The sequence below is a fragment of the Penicillium hordei genome, assembly GCF_028827395.1.
Source record: "Penicillium hordei strain IBT 12815 chromosome Unknown utg000004l_segment0_segment0, whole genome shotgun sequence".
NCBI lineage: Eukaryota > Fungi > Ascomycota > Eurotiomycetes > Eurotiales > Aspergillaceae > Penicillium > Penicillium hordei.
In genome coordinates, this window is record NW_026623145.1 from 4,085,019 (window position 1) to 4,101,776 (window position 16,758).

The following is a 16,758-nucleotide window of genomic DNA, read 5'->3' on the forward strand; positions in this document are numbered from 1 at the left end:
ATCGAAACCATAATATACAATTTTAATCTAGATACGTATAATACGGATCGGCCTTCGATACTTCTTATTTAAGATTAAGGCAGCCGAGACTAACCGATATAATTGTAATAAGGGCTTATAAACACCGAGACATATCTTAATATAGTATCTATAGTATATTATTCCGCGTACGAAGTTATAGGAGCAATTATAGAATATTAGGATTAACGAGATAGACTACGACAAGATCGTATCGAACCCGTAGGCTACCCGCTACGTGGTCAACTTTATATACCGAATAGGTCTCCTCTAGTAGTTCTAGTATACGATACCCGAGGACAACGACGAACTAATAGGCCTTACGGTAATAGATCTAGGTATAGAAGACGATAGGTATTAGCCAATAACGATAGATAATACTATAAAGCGAGAAACTTAGCCAGAGTCGACTAATATACCAATTAACTAGCTAGGATACTATCACTATCAATTGAAACCGAGGCGAGGGGAGGCTACAGAGAGAGAGAAGTAAGAGAAGTGAGAGATAGAAGTAAGAGAGAAGTAAGAAATAGAAGGTAGGGGGTGCACCCTATAACAATCATTATATAACGATTTCCTATATATAGGATGGATAGGTTTGGATTTATGGGATACTATAGGAATAGGCTGATTCCGCACTCTTTACAATCAGCATCTGTATACTCTGGGAGAGATCCCGCTCGGCGTTTGGCTTCGAGTTCTTGCTTCGGTTGGATGAAGCGCCTACATAGTCATACGTAACTAGTTAGACTGCAACAGGTTAATTGAACTTTGATTGATTGATTGATTGATCCTCGAGTTACTTCTACGCTAAAATACGTCATAGGTATCTGCAAAACCCGAAGGTGTAGTTCGAAAGTGAGAGCCCCGGGCGTTCTATGTCACAATATCCTCTCTAATAAGAACACGCTATTGATAAAAGCTTGCACCAACTGCGGAAAAAACACATATCTCTACGCGAATCTAATTTTTGAAATTGCACCACAACGCCGAGGGCTACAGCTCTCATTTTAATTGTAAGTTAATTGTAACTTCCGGCTCCATCTCCTAACCCCAATTTCATATTGGTGGAAGGTATAGTGGCGCCAGGGAGCCAGTGGCCGCCCCTTTCAGGGGGCCGCGAAAATTCTACACATAACATCAACGAGCGTATATTAGACGCCAACTACAACGTACGCTAGTTGCTAAATCATATTAGTAGTAACAACTCTATTAAAGTCCCGAGACTAGTGCTCGAATACCTCAAGTCCATTTAGGAGCTTACCACAGACCTTATAAAGAACCCTATTAGCTAGGACTAGAAGCAGCAATTTAAATAGCTACGCTAGGAGACTAGCTAGATAAAACAAGATATATATATAGTAAGAATTGCTTCTTTAAACGTAAATACCACTTTATTAAACCGGATCCGGTCGTATATCGATATAGTAAAGAGCGCGCCGCTACCGACGTACTTCTTATCTAGTTATAGGTCGGCGTCGACTAACCCCGTATCGCCTTCCGATCTTATCTAAGATCGTTAAATTATTATTAAACTAGGTGATTCCGACGGTATTAAATACTTCCGCGCGTAAATACCTACTAAAATCACGAAGCTAGCTAAAAAGGCACGTATAAAAGCGGCAAAAGCTATATATAGCGTAACGGTAGTATCCGCTAAGTTTATAGCGGCGAAGCAACTAAAATTAGGGGATATCTCGCTTAGTCTTCGAACTACAAAGGAAGCGGAGATTATAAGATATTACCGAACTACGTAGGTAAAGTACTTATAGAAGGCATCGGAAGTACGCTTACCGAGCTAGGGGGTTATCGTATATAACGTTAATATACGGTCTCTCGGTATCAATTCGGCGGCCGGTATTAGGGAGTAAGGCCGGAAGTAGAGTATTATAAAGCAATTGCTTACCGAGAATATATTTAATTAGAGGGATAATATAGAGATTACTTAGGTATTATAGCTAGTCCTCCTAGAAGGTAAGAAATCCGGTTTGTTAATCGTCGAATTTATCTTACCGTATACTACGAATAATATAATCGATACTAGGACTCTCTAGGACTCGGAGGTACTTACTATAGTCCTATACGACTAGGCTATATATATACGCTAATACTATAACTACTAGAAATACGGATATATAGGAAATACCTATTCTAATAAAACTAAGTATATATTTTATACTAAGAAATATTATTCTTAGGACTACTAGTATAAGAAGGACGTAATACTTAGTAAACGAAAGTACGCTAATTACGGGGGCGTATATAACGGATAGTCGAAGCGGTACCCCGACTTTATTAGAGAGATCGAGAGGATATAGGTTCTTATATAGGTAAGAGAGCGGTACTACTAGGTACCGGTATACCTTTCGATTAGAGAGGCTAGATAGGGGACGCCGGCGGCTACTATAGGACCCGGGAGTTTAGGAGGTAGCGGCTCCGGGACTTCTACTAAGGATAGCTCTAGATAGAGGCTAAGGCTACTAACCCGACCTAGAGTATTAATAATAATAATAAGCTTAGACTAACCGGCGAGTAGTAGCGAAGGGCTAATAGGCGATAAAGGGCTAATACTATAGGAGGATACTAAGATATAGGATATTTAAGAACCCTAGCTAGAGAATATACCGCCTATCTTTATAGTAGGTAGTACCGAGATAGGTATAATTAGAGAGTTAATCCGCTAGTCGGTATAGAGGCCGGTAAGGGGAATCGATTAATTAGACTACGTACTAGTAGAGATACGCTCGGAACTACTAAGATATAGGGTACCTAGGAGGCCGTCGATATTATCGTTAACGATAACTGAAAGCAAAGGCCTAATTAGATCTATACTCGATATAAATATAGTATAGAAGCGAGTAAGAGACAAAGCGTACGTTCTCGAAGACTAAGAAGTAGTACTACTAGATACGCTATCGTCGTCGGTACCGGCTATATCGACTAGCGAGTACTAGCTATTAGTACTATCCCGTACTAACGGGAATATATAACGGGCGAGAAAGTATAGTACTACTAGTAAGCAAATTGCTACCGGTAAGGAGAACGCTATCTTTAAAACTAATAATAGTAATATAACGTATATACCTAGCCCTCGGGGAAAGAATAAGCGTACCCTCGACGACTAAGTTAACCTTATAATATTAGCCCTATTAATAAAATTTACTAATAGAGTAGGTATTTAAGAGGAAAGAAGAACCCGCTAATTTACTAAGAAGTATACCGAGCCGACTTCTAATAAATAATATACTATTTACTATTATCTAATATAATATGTACCAATCGAGAGATATCGTTATAGCGGACTTCCTAGCGAAGCTAGAGGTTATAAAGGTAGATATTATAGTAGTATAAGAACTATAGGAGAACCCGTATAATAATACGACGTACTACCTATTAAAATAGATATACGAGCTTCTCTTCCCGTCTAGTTTAGACATAGGGAGTAGAGCGAGGGTATATATATATATCTCTAAGAACCTAACTAGCTAGACATATTATATATATAGTAAGTTCTACTAGGAAGTAAGGTAGTAGACTAAGATAGGCTAGGTATACTTCTTTAATATATATAACGAGTACGGTACTACCGGTACTATAGAGTTTATTAGTAAATTGCTAGGTAATAACTAACGGCTGTAACGTACTATAATTACCGGCGATTTTAACCTCTATTACCCTACCTAGGGAGGTATCGAAGCTATCTAGGACTTAGGTATAGATAAGCTTATTAAGCTCTATAATAAAGTAGATCTTAATCTATAGCTAGAGCCTAGTATTATTATAAGGGACTAGAACGGGGAGTAGATAATAATTGACCTATTCTTCGGTATACTAGATCTTATAGAGAGATTAGTAGTATATAAGCTAGCCTTAGACTATTATATAGATTTAGATTATCTACTAATCCGGGTAATACTCGACCTCGATATCGAGCCGACTATTAAAGTAAAGAGACGGCTTTAGAAGGCTATAGATACCGAGAAATTCGATACCTTTATAGCCGACAACCTCCTAATACTACCGTAATTAATAACCCTCTAGTAAATCGACGATACGGTAAACTATCTAATCGAGATCGTATAACGTAGCGTATAAGAATCGATACTATAGGCTAGACTAAGCCTATAAGTAAATCTATTATAGACTAAGGAGTATAGGGTAGCTATTAAGTACTCTCGCTATATATTCCGTTAGTATCTTACTATATATAATAAAGAAGACTAGGAGATATATAGATTAGCTAGGAACTAGAAGGGGAAGGTGATTAAAGCCGCTCTCTATCGTAGCTTCCGGAGCTTTATTAAAGAGGTAGTAGACTAAGGCCCCTAGGGGCTCTAGAGAGTAGCTAAGTAGGCTAGGAATCGAGGCTAGTAGTAGGGAAGTATAATATTAGTACTAAAGACAGCTAGTAGTAAGGAGGTTACGGAGAGTAATATAGAGAAAGTTAATTTACTCCGTAAAGTATTCTTCCTATAACTACCGGAAGCTAATCTCTCCGATATATATACTAGTCAAGGTCGATAAGGCTACGCCGGCCGGTAATAATAATTATAACTACTACCGGTTACCGATACCGAAGTAAGAGCTATAATAAAGAGAGCGCTACTAAATAAAGTACCCGGATATAATACGCTACCGAACTAGGTATAGCGAGCTCTAGCGGAGCTAGACTTATAATTAGGGAGTAGATTTATTCTACTCCTTACTACTATCTTTAACGTATATATCTAAGTCGGATATAACCCCTAGTACTTCTAAACCTCTATTATAGTAATATTAAGAAAGGCCGGCCTATAAGACTACCGAGTCCCTAAATCGTATAGGCCGGTCGTACTACTAAACATACTCGGTAAGGTCCTTAAAGCGATTATCGCGATACGAATTACGTAGTATATAGAAGAATATAATTTACTCCCGAAGATATATCTTAAGAGACGGAAGGGGGTCTTTATCGACTATACAATCTAATTAATTCTCGGGAAAGTATACAAAGCCTAGGAAGAAGGTAAGATTATAAGTATACTACTCCTTAATATTACCGGTACGTATAATATAGTCTCCTATAAGAGACTACTATATAATATATAATAAATAGGACTCGGTATACTTACTCTATAGGTATAGTTATTCTTTACTAATAGGAGTACTCGAATTAAGCTACTAAATAGCTATCTAAGTAATACTTTTCCTATACTAACTAGTATCCCTTAAGGCTCGCTAATCTCTCTAATCCTTTTCCTCCTATTTAATATACCGCTTATACGCGCGTATATACTATAGGGACTATACTATAGGGAGAGCGAAGTATACGGCTAGGTAGACGACGTTTATATTATAGCTATCTTAAATAGCTACGAAGAGAACGTCCGGCTACTAGAGAAAGTATTATAAAGAGTAGCCTCCTAGGCTAGTAAATATACGGTAAAATTCGTACCTAATAAATTTAAACTAATCTATTTTAATAATCTTAAATCTAAATCCTCTACTACTACTATAGACGAAGCGTCTAACTAAGATATTAATATATAAGAGGTCCTAAAAGATCTATTAGGATATAATAGTATACTAGTTATTATCCTAGGCGATATACCGACCGTTCTTATACTATTAAATATAGCTAAATACCTTAGTATATAGCTCGATAAGTATCTTAATTTTATAATATACTATAAGAAAATACTTATAAAGGGAGCTAGTAGTCTCGAAGCGCTTCGTATAATCTTAGGCTCTACTTAGGGATTATTACTAATTATAATACGGAAGGTATACTAGGTAGTCGTTATTCTATAGATATTATAGGGACTATCTACGTAGTACTACCCGGCTACTAAAGTAATACTAAGAGGGGATCTCGATAAGCTTATAAACGAACTTATTAAGATATAGAAACGTATAGTAATCCTAATTAGCGGTACCTTCTAGGGGATAATAGGAGTAGTACTCGATATAGAATTATTTATTACCTTAATTAAGCTATAAATCTAATAGATTGTCGAAGAAACCGCTATACGAATCCTTACCGGCCTATAATAGATATACCTATAAATAGTAAAAGTAATAGAAACTAGGAAACTAGTATAAAGAAGACTCGGAGGATAGGCTCCGACCGAGATAATCTCGTAGAAGAAGCTATTATACCTATAAGAAGGAGAGAAATAGGAGGAAAAGTATATATTCGTTCTTATATTATAGGAAGTACTAATCCCTTATTTTATTAAAAACTAAGAAGTAGTATTAAAAACCTATAATAATATATATAAAGATATTACTTATAGCGATAACAACTAATACTAGACTAATATGATTTTTATAGATAGGAGCGGATTTATAGGATATATTAGCGCGTTAATAGCTAGCTACTACCTAGAGATAACGTCTTAGAGATAATATCTTAGAACGGAATCCTAGTCTATAGTATACGTTATCGAGCTTAGCGGTATTAAGATAGTACTCGCTAAAACTAGAACCGACGAGGGATAGGCTCGAGAAGTAATTATTTTCTTTAATAGCTAGGCTACTATCTAGGTAGTCTAAAACCTATAGCGACTATCTAGCTAGTACGTACTAACTATAATCTATACCTACGTACGGGCTATCCGGTCGAGAATAAACTAGCTAACTAGTATTACTATTAGATAGATCCCTATATACGTTAGTATAGATAGTAACGAATTTACCGATAAGGAAGCAAAAGGTATAGCGCTTCTTAGTATAGGGATAGGAGTTATAACTAGGCCGGATAATCCGATAATCCGTCTCGCTGTAGCTACTAAGAAAGCGGTACGTTAACGAATTAGAGAGAGGTAGGAGAAGTAATAGGAGCGAGAGATAACCTCCGTACCTACGAAGCGCTTAGTATAGGCGCCGAACAAAAAGACCCTTCGGTTATATAAAGGGCTATCAAAACTATAGTATACGATCTTAATCTAGATACGTATAATACGGATTAGACTTCGACACTTCTTATTTAAGATTAAAGAAGCCGAGACTAACCGGTATAGCTATAATAAGGGCTTATAAATACCGAGGTATATTCTAATATAGTGTCTACGGTATATTATACCGCGTACGAAATTATAGGAGTAGCTAGATAGAATTAGGATTAGATTCGTAGAGACAGACTATAACAAGATTATATCTAACCTATAGGCTATCCGCTACGTAGTCAACTTTATATACCGAATAGGTCTCCTCTAGCAGTTTCAATACGTTAGGATCGAGGAGGATAACGACGACGACGAACCGATAGGCCTCGCGGCAATAGATCTAGGTAAAGAAGACGATGGGTATTAGCCAATAACGACAGATAATGCTGTGAAACGAGAAACTCAGCTAGAGTCGACCAATATGCCAATCAACCGGCCAAGGCAACATCACCATCAAGTGAAACTGAGGCAGGAGGGGGTCTACAGAGAGAGAAGTGAGAGAGAAGTGAGAGAATTGAGAGATGGAAGGTGGAGGGTACACTCCATGCAGTCATTATATGTTATTTCTTATATATGGGTTAGGGGGATTTGCGGGTTTTACGGGTTACAGGAATGGGCTGATTCCGCATTCTTTTACGAATTGGCATCTATATACTCTCTGGAAGCACTATATGTGGTTCCAGCTCGGCGTTTGGCTTCGAGTTCTTGCTTCAGTTGGATGAAGCGCCTGCATAGTCATACGCAACTAGTTAGACTGCAACAGGTTAATTGAACTTTGATTGATTGATTGATTGATTGATTGATTGATTGATTGATTGATTGATTGATTGATTGATTGATTGATTGATTGATTGATTGCACCAACTGCGTCCCTACCACGGATGAAACCGAAGCCCGCTGATCTCGTAATCAATGTTCAATCTAATTTACAACCTCTACGTCACTCGCAGCGGACTGTATCACATCAGCAACAGCCCGCGGTATACTGAGCATAGCCGAGTGGCTTCCAGCACAAGTACGTGTCCGCACTAGCCCGTCACCGGGCATAGCTGCCATAGCCTGCTGCATAGCCAAAGGAAAGCGTGCATCTTTCTCGCAAAAGAGATACGTAGTCGGCACATCACGATAAGCCTCATAGTTGAGTGGAGTGAAGAAGCTCGGTTTGGCGTGATAAACCAATTCAGTAGCATACTTTTTAGCCGTGTGTTCGTCAAGATCATTATAGAACTTGGGAATCGGATCGATGCAGTATGACTTCTCGCCCTATGAATTTCGAAATGTCAGTTATCCTCTAGTCAATGGTACCTCCAGCCTAACTTACTTCAAAGGTCATGATTGAAGCTGCTCCGTCTGGAATAGACGAATCGAGGGATTGGCCCGCAGATATGAGGAATGCTGCCATATATACGAGAGCAATTACTCCACCCTTCCTACCCTGTGCAGCTATGTCTCTGCGTGTGCGGCCCTTGACGGATTCTGTGCCAGGGATACCGCCGTAAGAGTGCATGACCACAACCACCTCTTTCCCTTGGGAGATCAGGTCGTCTAAATATCTTTTCTGGATGTGGGCGGCATCATCGGCGACTGTTGTTGATGTTGGACCACCGACAGACAATAGTGTAAGCGTCTCCACAGGATATCCCTGTGTCCGTAGGAGTGCTGCTACTGGTTCAAAAGTGCTGCCCCGATGCCAGGCTCCGGGGATAAGAAGGATGGTTGGTTTCGAGAGAGACATCGTTGTTTAGGACGTTGTAGATGGCATGTGTCTTCGAGGCCGGCCAGTGGCAAGATCTCGACAACTGAGACACAAAATGTGAAATGCACCTTATATGACGAGGAAGCCTGATTGCTTTGTAATACAGAAAGCCAAGGAGACCTTTTACCCATTTGACGCCTCCTCTCCGGGCATTTGAACATAACAAATAAGTTTACTAATCACAGCCGAGGCTCTTCTTTTGATTTCCGATCAGGTTGACGTTGAGCCGATTCTCCGCTGGAAAAAAGAATACCGGTAAAATGGGTCTATATTTTATTTATTTGCGAAGTGTATTTTTCAAGTTCCGCCATATGACGTAAAAAAATAGGGTAGATCTTGTTATTCAAAACTTTCCCTCCCTGTGTTCTCTACATTCAACCCTGCGAACAAGATAGGTAGGTACCCAGACTGTGCTGCAAGGTGGAGGACGTTTCCTTCCCGCACCTTTGAATGACTGTTGACGCTGGGAATCTATATAGAGACAGACCGATTAGTTTTGAGCGATCTGATGGGTGGAAACCGAAGGATAGAAAGCAGGCACCACAGCTCCAGCACTTTTCCTTTTTCTCTTCTCTCCCGTCTCAGACCCTCAGTATTCGCTGCGGAACGCACTCTTTCCCCCAAAGTCTAGACTCTTGTCGCAGACTATATCAGGTTGTAACTTGTTAAGACTTGTGTGGATCCGGAATCCAGGAAACCGCGATTATGAATGAGGACTCGAGAGGCGGGTGTTAAGTGTTAGGATTCTCCTTTTCCCTTCAGGTTTAGCCCCTGACGTCCCCCAATAAAAGGTTGGCGTACATTATAGTGTGGGTGATATGTAGAAGCGGTGAACTTAATATCAACTTTTGATTATGCCATTTTTTACTCCTACTTGAGGTCGTCTGCCGTACCCACGGCCGAATCGGGCTAACTAACTTAACTAGTTAACTATTTCAACAATCTGTGCGGACATTGATGACTAACTGTAGTAAGCACTTTTGTATGGTATGCCTGGTACCCAATGTCATATGATGTTTCCGGTATAATGCTTGGTTTCTACCATGCATCCGGACTTGGCATTCGATAGTGGGACAGCTTGTCAAACATTTGAACCTGTTCCAACTAGTGGCTGATCCTGTTAGACTTTGACTAGTCAAAGTAGCTACTATAGTTCACGATGGGATAAGGTTCCCCTACGAAGATGAGTGATCATACCGGTTCTTGGCCGAGGTCAGAGGTCTGATTAGAAATACCCACATTTTCGGCTGATTAATGGTTTCCTTAAATTAGTTAGGGCGACTCAGTTACGTATGCTTGTTCGCCATAGATCAATGGGTTGTCTGCTCATCCTCTGTCTACTTTCCTTAATATTTTCAATTCCCTTCTACAACCCAGCGGGACAAACGAGCTTTTTATACGAAATGGATAAGCAGCAAGCATTAATCCTCAAAGAGATCCAAAGGCCACTGGTACTAGACAGGCGACCTATCCCTGAGCCAAATGGGAACCAAGTTCTTGTGAGGATCATCACAGCCGGAAGTATGATCCGTTGATAATTTATTTGTGTGAAAGAAAAGCTAACAGCTCATAGTTAATCCTCATGACCAAAAGGTATTGTGGAGAATACTTATCGAACAATCGACTTTTTGTCCATTCTAATCCCTTGTAGGGTCGAGATCGAGGTATACTTGTGGAGAAGTACTTGCCTCATGCGATCCTGGCAAATGACATCAGCGGTATTGTCGAGAAGATAGGACTAGACGTCCAAAGGTTCTCCGTTGGAGATCGCATCGTTGGGCAGTCTAATGTCCTATCGGGTGGTCCTGATCAAGCTGGCTTGCAGCAGTTCTGCATCCTCGACGCAAATTTTGCTGCTCCCATACCACACCATATTAGCTTTGATAAGGCAGCGACATTCCCTGTCAATGCTATTGCGAGTTTTATCGCCCTGTTCAGTTCGTCGGGATTGGATTTGGCACCAAAGTTCCTAGGCCACGATTTGGACTACGCGAATGAAGCGATTGTCATCATTGGAGGCGGCTCCAATAGTGGAAAATTTGCACTTCAGTTCTCTCGTCTCGTAGGCTTTGGGAAGATTATTGCAACAGCCAAGGTCCGCAGCGATGGGGGCCAATCACTCCGTGACTTTGGTGCTACTCATATCATAGATCGGGAGGCAACGGATGTGGAAGATCAGATACTTGCGATAGTTGGCGATGAATTGTTATACGCCTTTGACACGGTAAACGGTGCTTACTCGGGTGGTGTCAGCCACCGGCTGGCGCTCTCGCTTCTATCGACCACGAAGAAAGGGTCTTTGGTAACACTGGTGCGTGGAGAGGTTGATTCAGCAATTGCAGCTACAAAGACCGCTGGTTTCAAGAAGAACCAAGTTCTCGGAGTTAGTGACCTGCACCCAGAGCTGGCTGCCAAGTTCTGGAGGGGGTTGCCAGGCTGGATCGAAAATGGCGAGCTGAAGCCGTTAGACTTTGAAGTTATTGACGGACTTGACGCGATGAAAGTCAACAACCTGCTGGACGACTACCGTGATGGTAGAGCGGTAACTAAGACTCATGTGCATCCCTATCATAGGGACTCCATTCTCGAATGATAAATACTTTCGCAACCTTGTTTATCAGTTAGCACATTTGCCATCGCACGTCGTGCTATCATAAGTTTCTTAAACTAATGTCAAACTGTCACATGTAATAAACACCATTCCAGGTATCTCCAGGTTCCACGCGGAATGCATTGAGAACAAATAGTATGTTATAGTGACAAATAAATGGTCTGAATTAGCCGTCAGCACAGACTAGCTGGAGACTGGTAGGTATGCATAGACCTCTGCATAGCCCATCAATGGGCCCAGACCCCCGGCCCAAAGCCCAACCCACAGCCCATTAATAGGGGCCTATCAAAGCCCATCAAAAGCCCATTTCTGTGCACAAATACAGTCTTAGTATATATAAAGTAGATGATTAATGACTATATTTTACGTAGGTACCAACCTATATCTTCAGTATTATTATATTATCATAGTAAGAAGTAGGAATTAAGTGGATTTTATACTGGTTTTAGTATTATAATACTAGGTTTCATACAAAATAACCCTAAAAAGATCCAATTTAACTATAAATTCGTACCTAGAAGGAATTACTAAGTATCAGTATAAAGAGATATATATTATCTATAGAGGATTGATATAACTTTCTATAGTCAATTGTAGTAATACTTATAGTACCTCTACTTACTATATAAACCCCTAATAAAAATAAGTACCTTATAAAAAAGTAAAGCTTTATAAAAATCAATTTTAATTCTTATTTATATCTTCTAACCTACCTTTCTCTCTCTTAATATTTACTTCTACTCTCCTTTATACTTCGTCTATCCTTCGCCTTTACCGCCTTTACTACCGTTGCCGCTACCGCTACCGCTTTACTAATACCCCTAAAGAATAGGAAAAAATATATTAATTATATAGCTATAATGAATTGGTATATTTGTATTGTTTGGTTAATAATAAGGGCCTATTATAGGCTCCAATAGGCCCTATAGGCTCGAAGGGTGGGCCTAAAGCCCAACCCATTGGTGGGTTGGGTGGGGTTGGGCTATGGGCTTTATGGGCTATACAGAGGTCTAGGTATGCAGCAAGCTTGAAATGCGCACATCCCGTATGCATAGGCTTATCTTTGGGAATATGAACACATCACATCGAAGAGTCCGAGAAGTTTTTACCCAATGCGAGGCGGAATGTATGCTCGACGTCTTCTCGGCGAAACGCAGGGCAGCGACCGAGGTAAATGCCGGACTGAATGAGATATGTTCTTGTCAGAGGGCAATACCAACCAATCTAGGTTCAATAAGTGCATACGATCAATGAATAGTCCTACATCCAGGACCCAAGAACCGCTTGGATCGGTATAATTTCGAAAAGAATCTACATCCTGCGCCGATTTTCGACATTAGTCAGTCATTTATACGTTGATGAATGGTGGTAAAACCGACAAATACCTATATGTCTGGTCCCCATCCTCTCGACTGCAGTTCTATAAGATCCGTATTATGAGGATTCATATGTCCTAGGGTTGATTTGTCTATGCCTATGACTTGTTGAGCATTGGTACCTATTATGTCGGAAGACCGGAATTTTATTAAGGATGCACGTGCGGGAACGCTGCAAAATGTAGTATCGGCACTTAAGAAGATAACCTTTCTCCTTAAGATAACCTTCCACGTCATATAAATCAAGCCACTGACCATTGAGGCCAAGGTCGGCTAGAAGGTCATAGTCGCTCTGGAAGGATTGTGGCTCTGTCCTTTGATGTACAAAAGCACCAATGACTTTACTTATCAGCAAGGCATTCGGAGGAAGGATAGGTTTTCCTATATGATCCCTTCGAGGATAGTGAGTCCCCGCGCCCCCTAGCACGTAGAAAGGCATATCCCACAACTCTAGGGCTTCGTCTAAGCCACCTTCTAGAAGTCATTTCACCTATTGGACTATGGAATCCCGGGTTGACGAAGTCAATAGGAGCCTGAATACCCGGCTCACATTGTCTGGATCGGAGGTCGGATCTACTAACAAGTTATATCCGTTTTCCAGATAAGCTCGATTCAACCGGCTTTCAAAAGATGTCTCGCGGAAGGGGGCAGTGAAAGAAGATAGGAGATGTGAGCAGCTCAGAATATTAAAAAAAGCACTCTCATCTACAGCGTATAGCACTAGTTCTAAACTATTCACAATATGCAGGGTAGGTGTTGGTAATGATGAATAACTTTAGGCTCATGTTTTGCCACGTGGGTTGTTTTCTTCGCGGTCGACACTGTTAAACGAGGATATCGGATGAGCTAGATGGAGGCCACCATCGACTAGTCTTGATGTGGCCGACTCAAAATCATCTTCTAGCTACTGCGAGTGCTTCCGCTGTTTCCTCGCTTGAGTCATAGTTGATGCGATTTCATTCATTTGAATTGCACTGCTGCCGTCGTTACTTGAATTTGTAGCATCAGAAAATTCAAGAAACTGCGTATACGTAATCGTTACAGATTCCCTTCGAGAGCCGGATCTAAAGATAATACACCGGACCTTTCTATCTGATGGTTGTATGCTTGGAACGTCCGATGTAGGTTCTGAATCTGTGTCTGCAGATGTTTAAGTCGATACTGCAAATACAAGGTTGCTGTCTCCTGGCTCGGTAGCGATAGGCTTGCTATGCCAGTCGTAATTGTAGCCTTCGATGCTATAATCTCTCAGAATCCCGCCGGCCACGAGTATACATGTCTGAGTCCTCTCAAACTCACCTCAGACACGGTACCTTAGTAGTACGCTTCGATGTTCGTTCCGTAGACGAAACATTTGCATTAATCACGGTATTTCTCCTAGATCGCTGCATGTTTACTCGAGACGGATGCTAGTACTCTCCGCAATGATGGTGGCGAAAGTTTCGTCGCTATTGCGAGAGTTAGTTAGCGAGTTTTGCCATTTTAGTTAGAGTTGTCAACATTGGTCATCCATTGTTCGTACACCAGCTTTCTGTCACAAGCTACTCCTCAGCTAATGCTACTCCTCAGCTAATAGCCTATAACTATAAAAGTACTTATTTCCTTATTTCTTAGTTCTACTTTTTAGTAAGTCTAATTCTAGAGTCTTAAAGTATATTTTAGGCTATAAACTGTGGAAAAGCCGCCTCTAATTCCCAGTAGGCGATTAGGCACAGTGAACATTCACCAATTCCCTATTGATCTAGAACTTAGATCAATATGAGCTGTAGACAAAACCTGCCAAGATTCTTCAATATCCCTGAGCTAAACAAACTTGCTTTTAGATTTATTGACTGTGTTTATTGACTGGTTCCTGGGAGACACCCGCCTTCCTTATCAACAACCTCTTGGAGATGCACCCCTCCAGTAATTGGCCCCTAGAAAACCCCAAAGCTCCTGGGGATAGCTTACTCATATTTTTAAATGTATTTGCACCATTATTGTGTAGTAAAAGGACAAGATTATAGCCCTGACAGACAATACATATTAGGTGAAACTGTCGAAATTGATGCCTGAGGTGTCAGGACAGTAGCACAGGATAGTTATCTTTGTAGCTACCCAGATAGTCCTGGAAGCTTGTCTCTTCCAATAAACAACTGTATTCCTCTCTTTACAGCCTTTTTGTAGACTCGAAAATAATATTTTAGGTTATATACTTTCCGGGGGCACATTTGCAGCATGTAATCAGGGGTACATCGGACTTTCGGACTTATCTAAAACGCACACAATGAGTCGTCGGGCAATAGTCGGGAACCCTGTAAAGCCGAGATGCACTGGCGATCTTTTTGTTCCGAGCGCCATGGCGTAAAAAAGGTTGAAAAGGCTGGTATACCCCGCAGCCACCATTCCCACGGCCAAGCTAAGCGTTTCAGTTAAATGAAGTGTATGGTATAGGAACAAAAGGTCTATTCCAAAGCCAAGCTGCAATGCAGCAAAATTCGAGGAAAATTCGACTATCCCGTATGATGTATACGATTTGGTACTTGTAGAGACATTCATAAAATTATGCTTGTTGCACTTGTGCACTTCAATCTAACCTTCTGGGCCTGAAAGTTGTTAATTGGCGGAATTATATCGGCCGTCGTATCTTTTAGCCACCCGACTGCCAAGCTCGGAATTTCCTTAAAGGCGTTGCGAGGTAATCCTGCATAGCAATATCAAATTTCACCGTGATGGATAGTCCAATCATTTGATCATTTCTTTGACAACCCGTGTCACCGGTTCTCCATTTGGTCTCGTCAACGCTGATCATCTCTATAAAGCCCCAGCCGAGCTAGACTCTTCACGGAGTGTTCTATCCATTAAAACAACTCTTCATGATTGGACTTCTTGTCCGCACCCTGTAAAAATGCAGGATCAGGTCTTGTACAGCAATAACCTAACCCCGAGATAGGTGAAGTACAAAATAGCGAGTTATGCGAATATAAAAGGGCATTTCCCCAACACTTAGTTAGGTCTGTATCCGATTCCAATCATTCACTTTCCTTCAAACAAACTACATATTCCCTCAACATCATGAAGTCTGCCGCAGTTGTGCTTGTTGGCTCATTGTCTACCATTGTTGCCGGACATGGCTACCTTGTCACCCCGGACAGTCGAACCAAGCTCGGATTTGAGGTTAGCTTTTTTGGATAAACTGAGCATCAAATATGTTCTTTTGACTGACAATATTTAGGCTGGAGTTGACACATGTCCCGAGTGCACCATCCTCGAGCCGGTTTCCTCTTGGCCCGATCTCGACGTGGCCCCAGTTGGCCGTAGCGGACCCTGCGGATACAATTCCCGTGTGAGCGTCGACTACAACCAACCCGGCAGTGACTGGGGCAAAAAGGTGGTCAAGACTTACGCACCTGGTGATGTCATTGACGTTGTGTGGTGTGTTGACCACAACGGTGATCACGGTGGCATGTTCAGCTACCGTATCTGCCAAGATCAAGACATCGTGGACAAATTCCTGGATCCGGATTACCTGCCAACCGAGGCGGAGAAGAAGACAGCCGAGGCCTGCTTTGACAAAGGTCTTCTTGAATGTACCAGCGTCGATGGACAGACCTGCGGCTATAGTGCCGATTGTGGTGAGGATGAAGCTTGTCACCGTAATGACTGGTTCACCTGCAACGGCTTCGATGATACCAAGTGTCAAGGTGTTGACAATGCTGAGCTTAACTCCTGCAAGACAACAATCGCCGGCGGTTACACTGTCACCAAGAAGATTAAGATTCCGGATTACGTCTCGAACCACACCTTGCTCTCCTGGAAGTGGAACTCCTTCCAAACTGGTCAGATCTATCTCTCCTGTTCCGACATTGCTATCCAGTAGGGGGATTGCCGATTACCTAGTACCTACAATGGTATTCATAACAGAGAGGAATGGATCTTGACGAGGCAAGGATAAGAACTACCAAAGCCAAGAAAGATTGGATCGTTTAACGCATGTCATACGAAGCATAACTTCGGGGCTCCTGTACATGTATATACTGAGTTGCAGCAATCTAAGAATATTGGCTTATTAGAAAGCACGCAGAAGTGTCG

The 16,758-nt window shown here is 41.3% G+C and overlaps 4 protein-coding genes across 4 annotated transcripts; 2 read left to right on the forward strand and 2 right to left on the reverse strand.

The window, feature by feature from the left end:
• Positions 1–7,865: 7,865 nt before the first annotated feature.
• Positions 7,866–8,679, reverse strand: N7537_008710 (alpha/beta hydrolase; the record flags this gene model as incomplete). Its single annotated transcript, XM_056899764.1, has 2 exons — positions 7,866–8,207; positions 8,266–8,679. The coding sequence occupies 2 exons, from the start codon at positions 8,677–8,679 to the stop codon at positions 7,866–7,868; spliced, it is 756 nt and encodes a 251-aa protein (XP_056751840.1).
• A 1,424-nt stretch (positions 8,680–10,103) lies between these two features.
• Positions 10,104–11,293, forward strand: N7537_008711 (zinc-binding alcohol dehydrogenase family protein; the record flags this gene model as incomplete). Its single annotated transcript, XM_056899765.1, has 3 exons — positions 10,104–10,221; positions 10,274–10,293; positions 10,352–11,293. The coding sequence occupies 3 exons, from the start codon at positions 10,104–10,106 to the stop codon at positions 11,291–11,293; spliced, it is 1,080 nt and encodes a 359-aa protein (XP_056751841.1).
• A 2,298-nt stretch (positions 11,294–13,591) lies between these two features.
• N7537_008712 (uncharacterized protein) lies at positions 13,592–14,078 on the reverse strand (the record flags this gene model as incomplete). The annotated part of the gene is given in 4 exon segments (XM_056899766.1): positions 13,592–13,751; positions 13,772–13,848; positions 13,859–13,973; positions 13,987–14,078. 4 exon segments carry the CDS (start codon positions 14,076–14,078, stop codon positions 13,592–13,594), a joined length of 444 nt encoding a protein of 147 aa, XP_056751842.1.
• Positions 14,079–15,741: 1,663 nt separating this feature from the next.
• Positions 15,742–16,546, forward strand: N7537_008713 (Chitin-binding domain 3; the record flags this gene model as incomplete). Its single annotated transcript, XM_056899767.1, has 2 exons — positions 15,742–15,843; positions 15,902–16,546. 2 exons carry the CDS (start codon positions 15,742–15,744, stop codon positions 16,544–16,546), a joined length of 747 nt encoding a protein of 248 aa, XP_056751843.1.
• Positions 16,547–16,758: the final 212 nt, after the last annotated feature.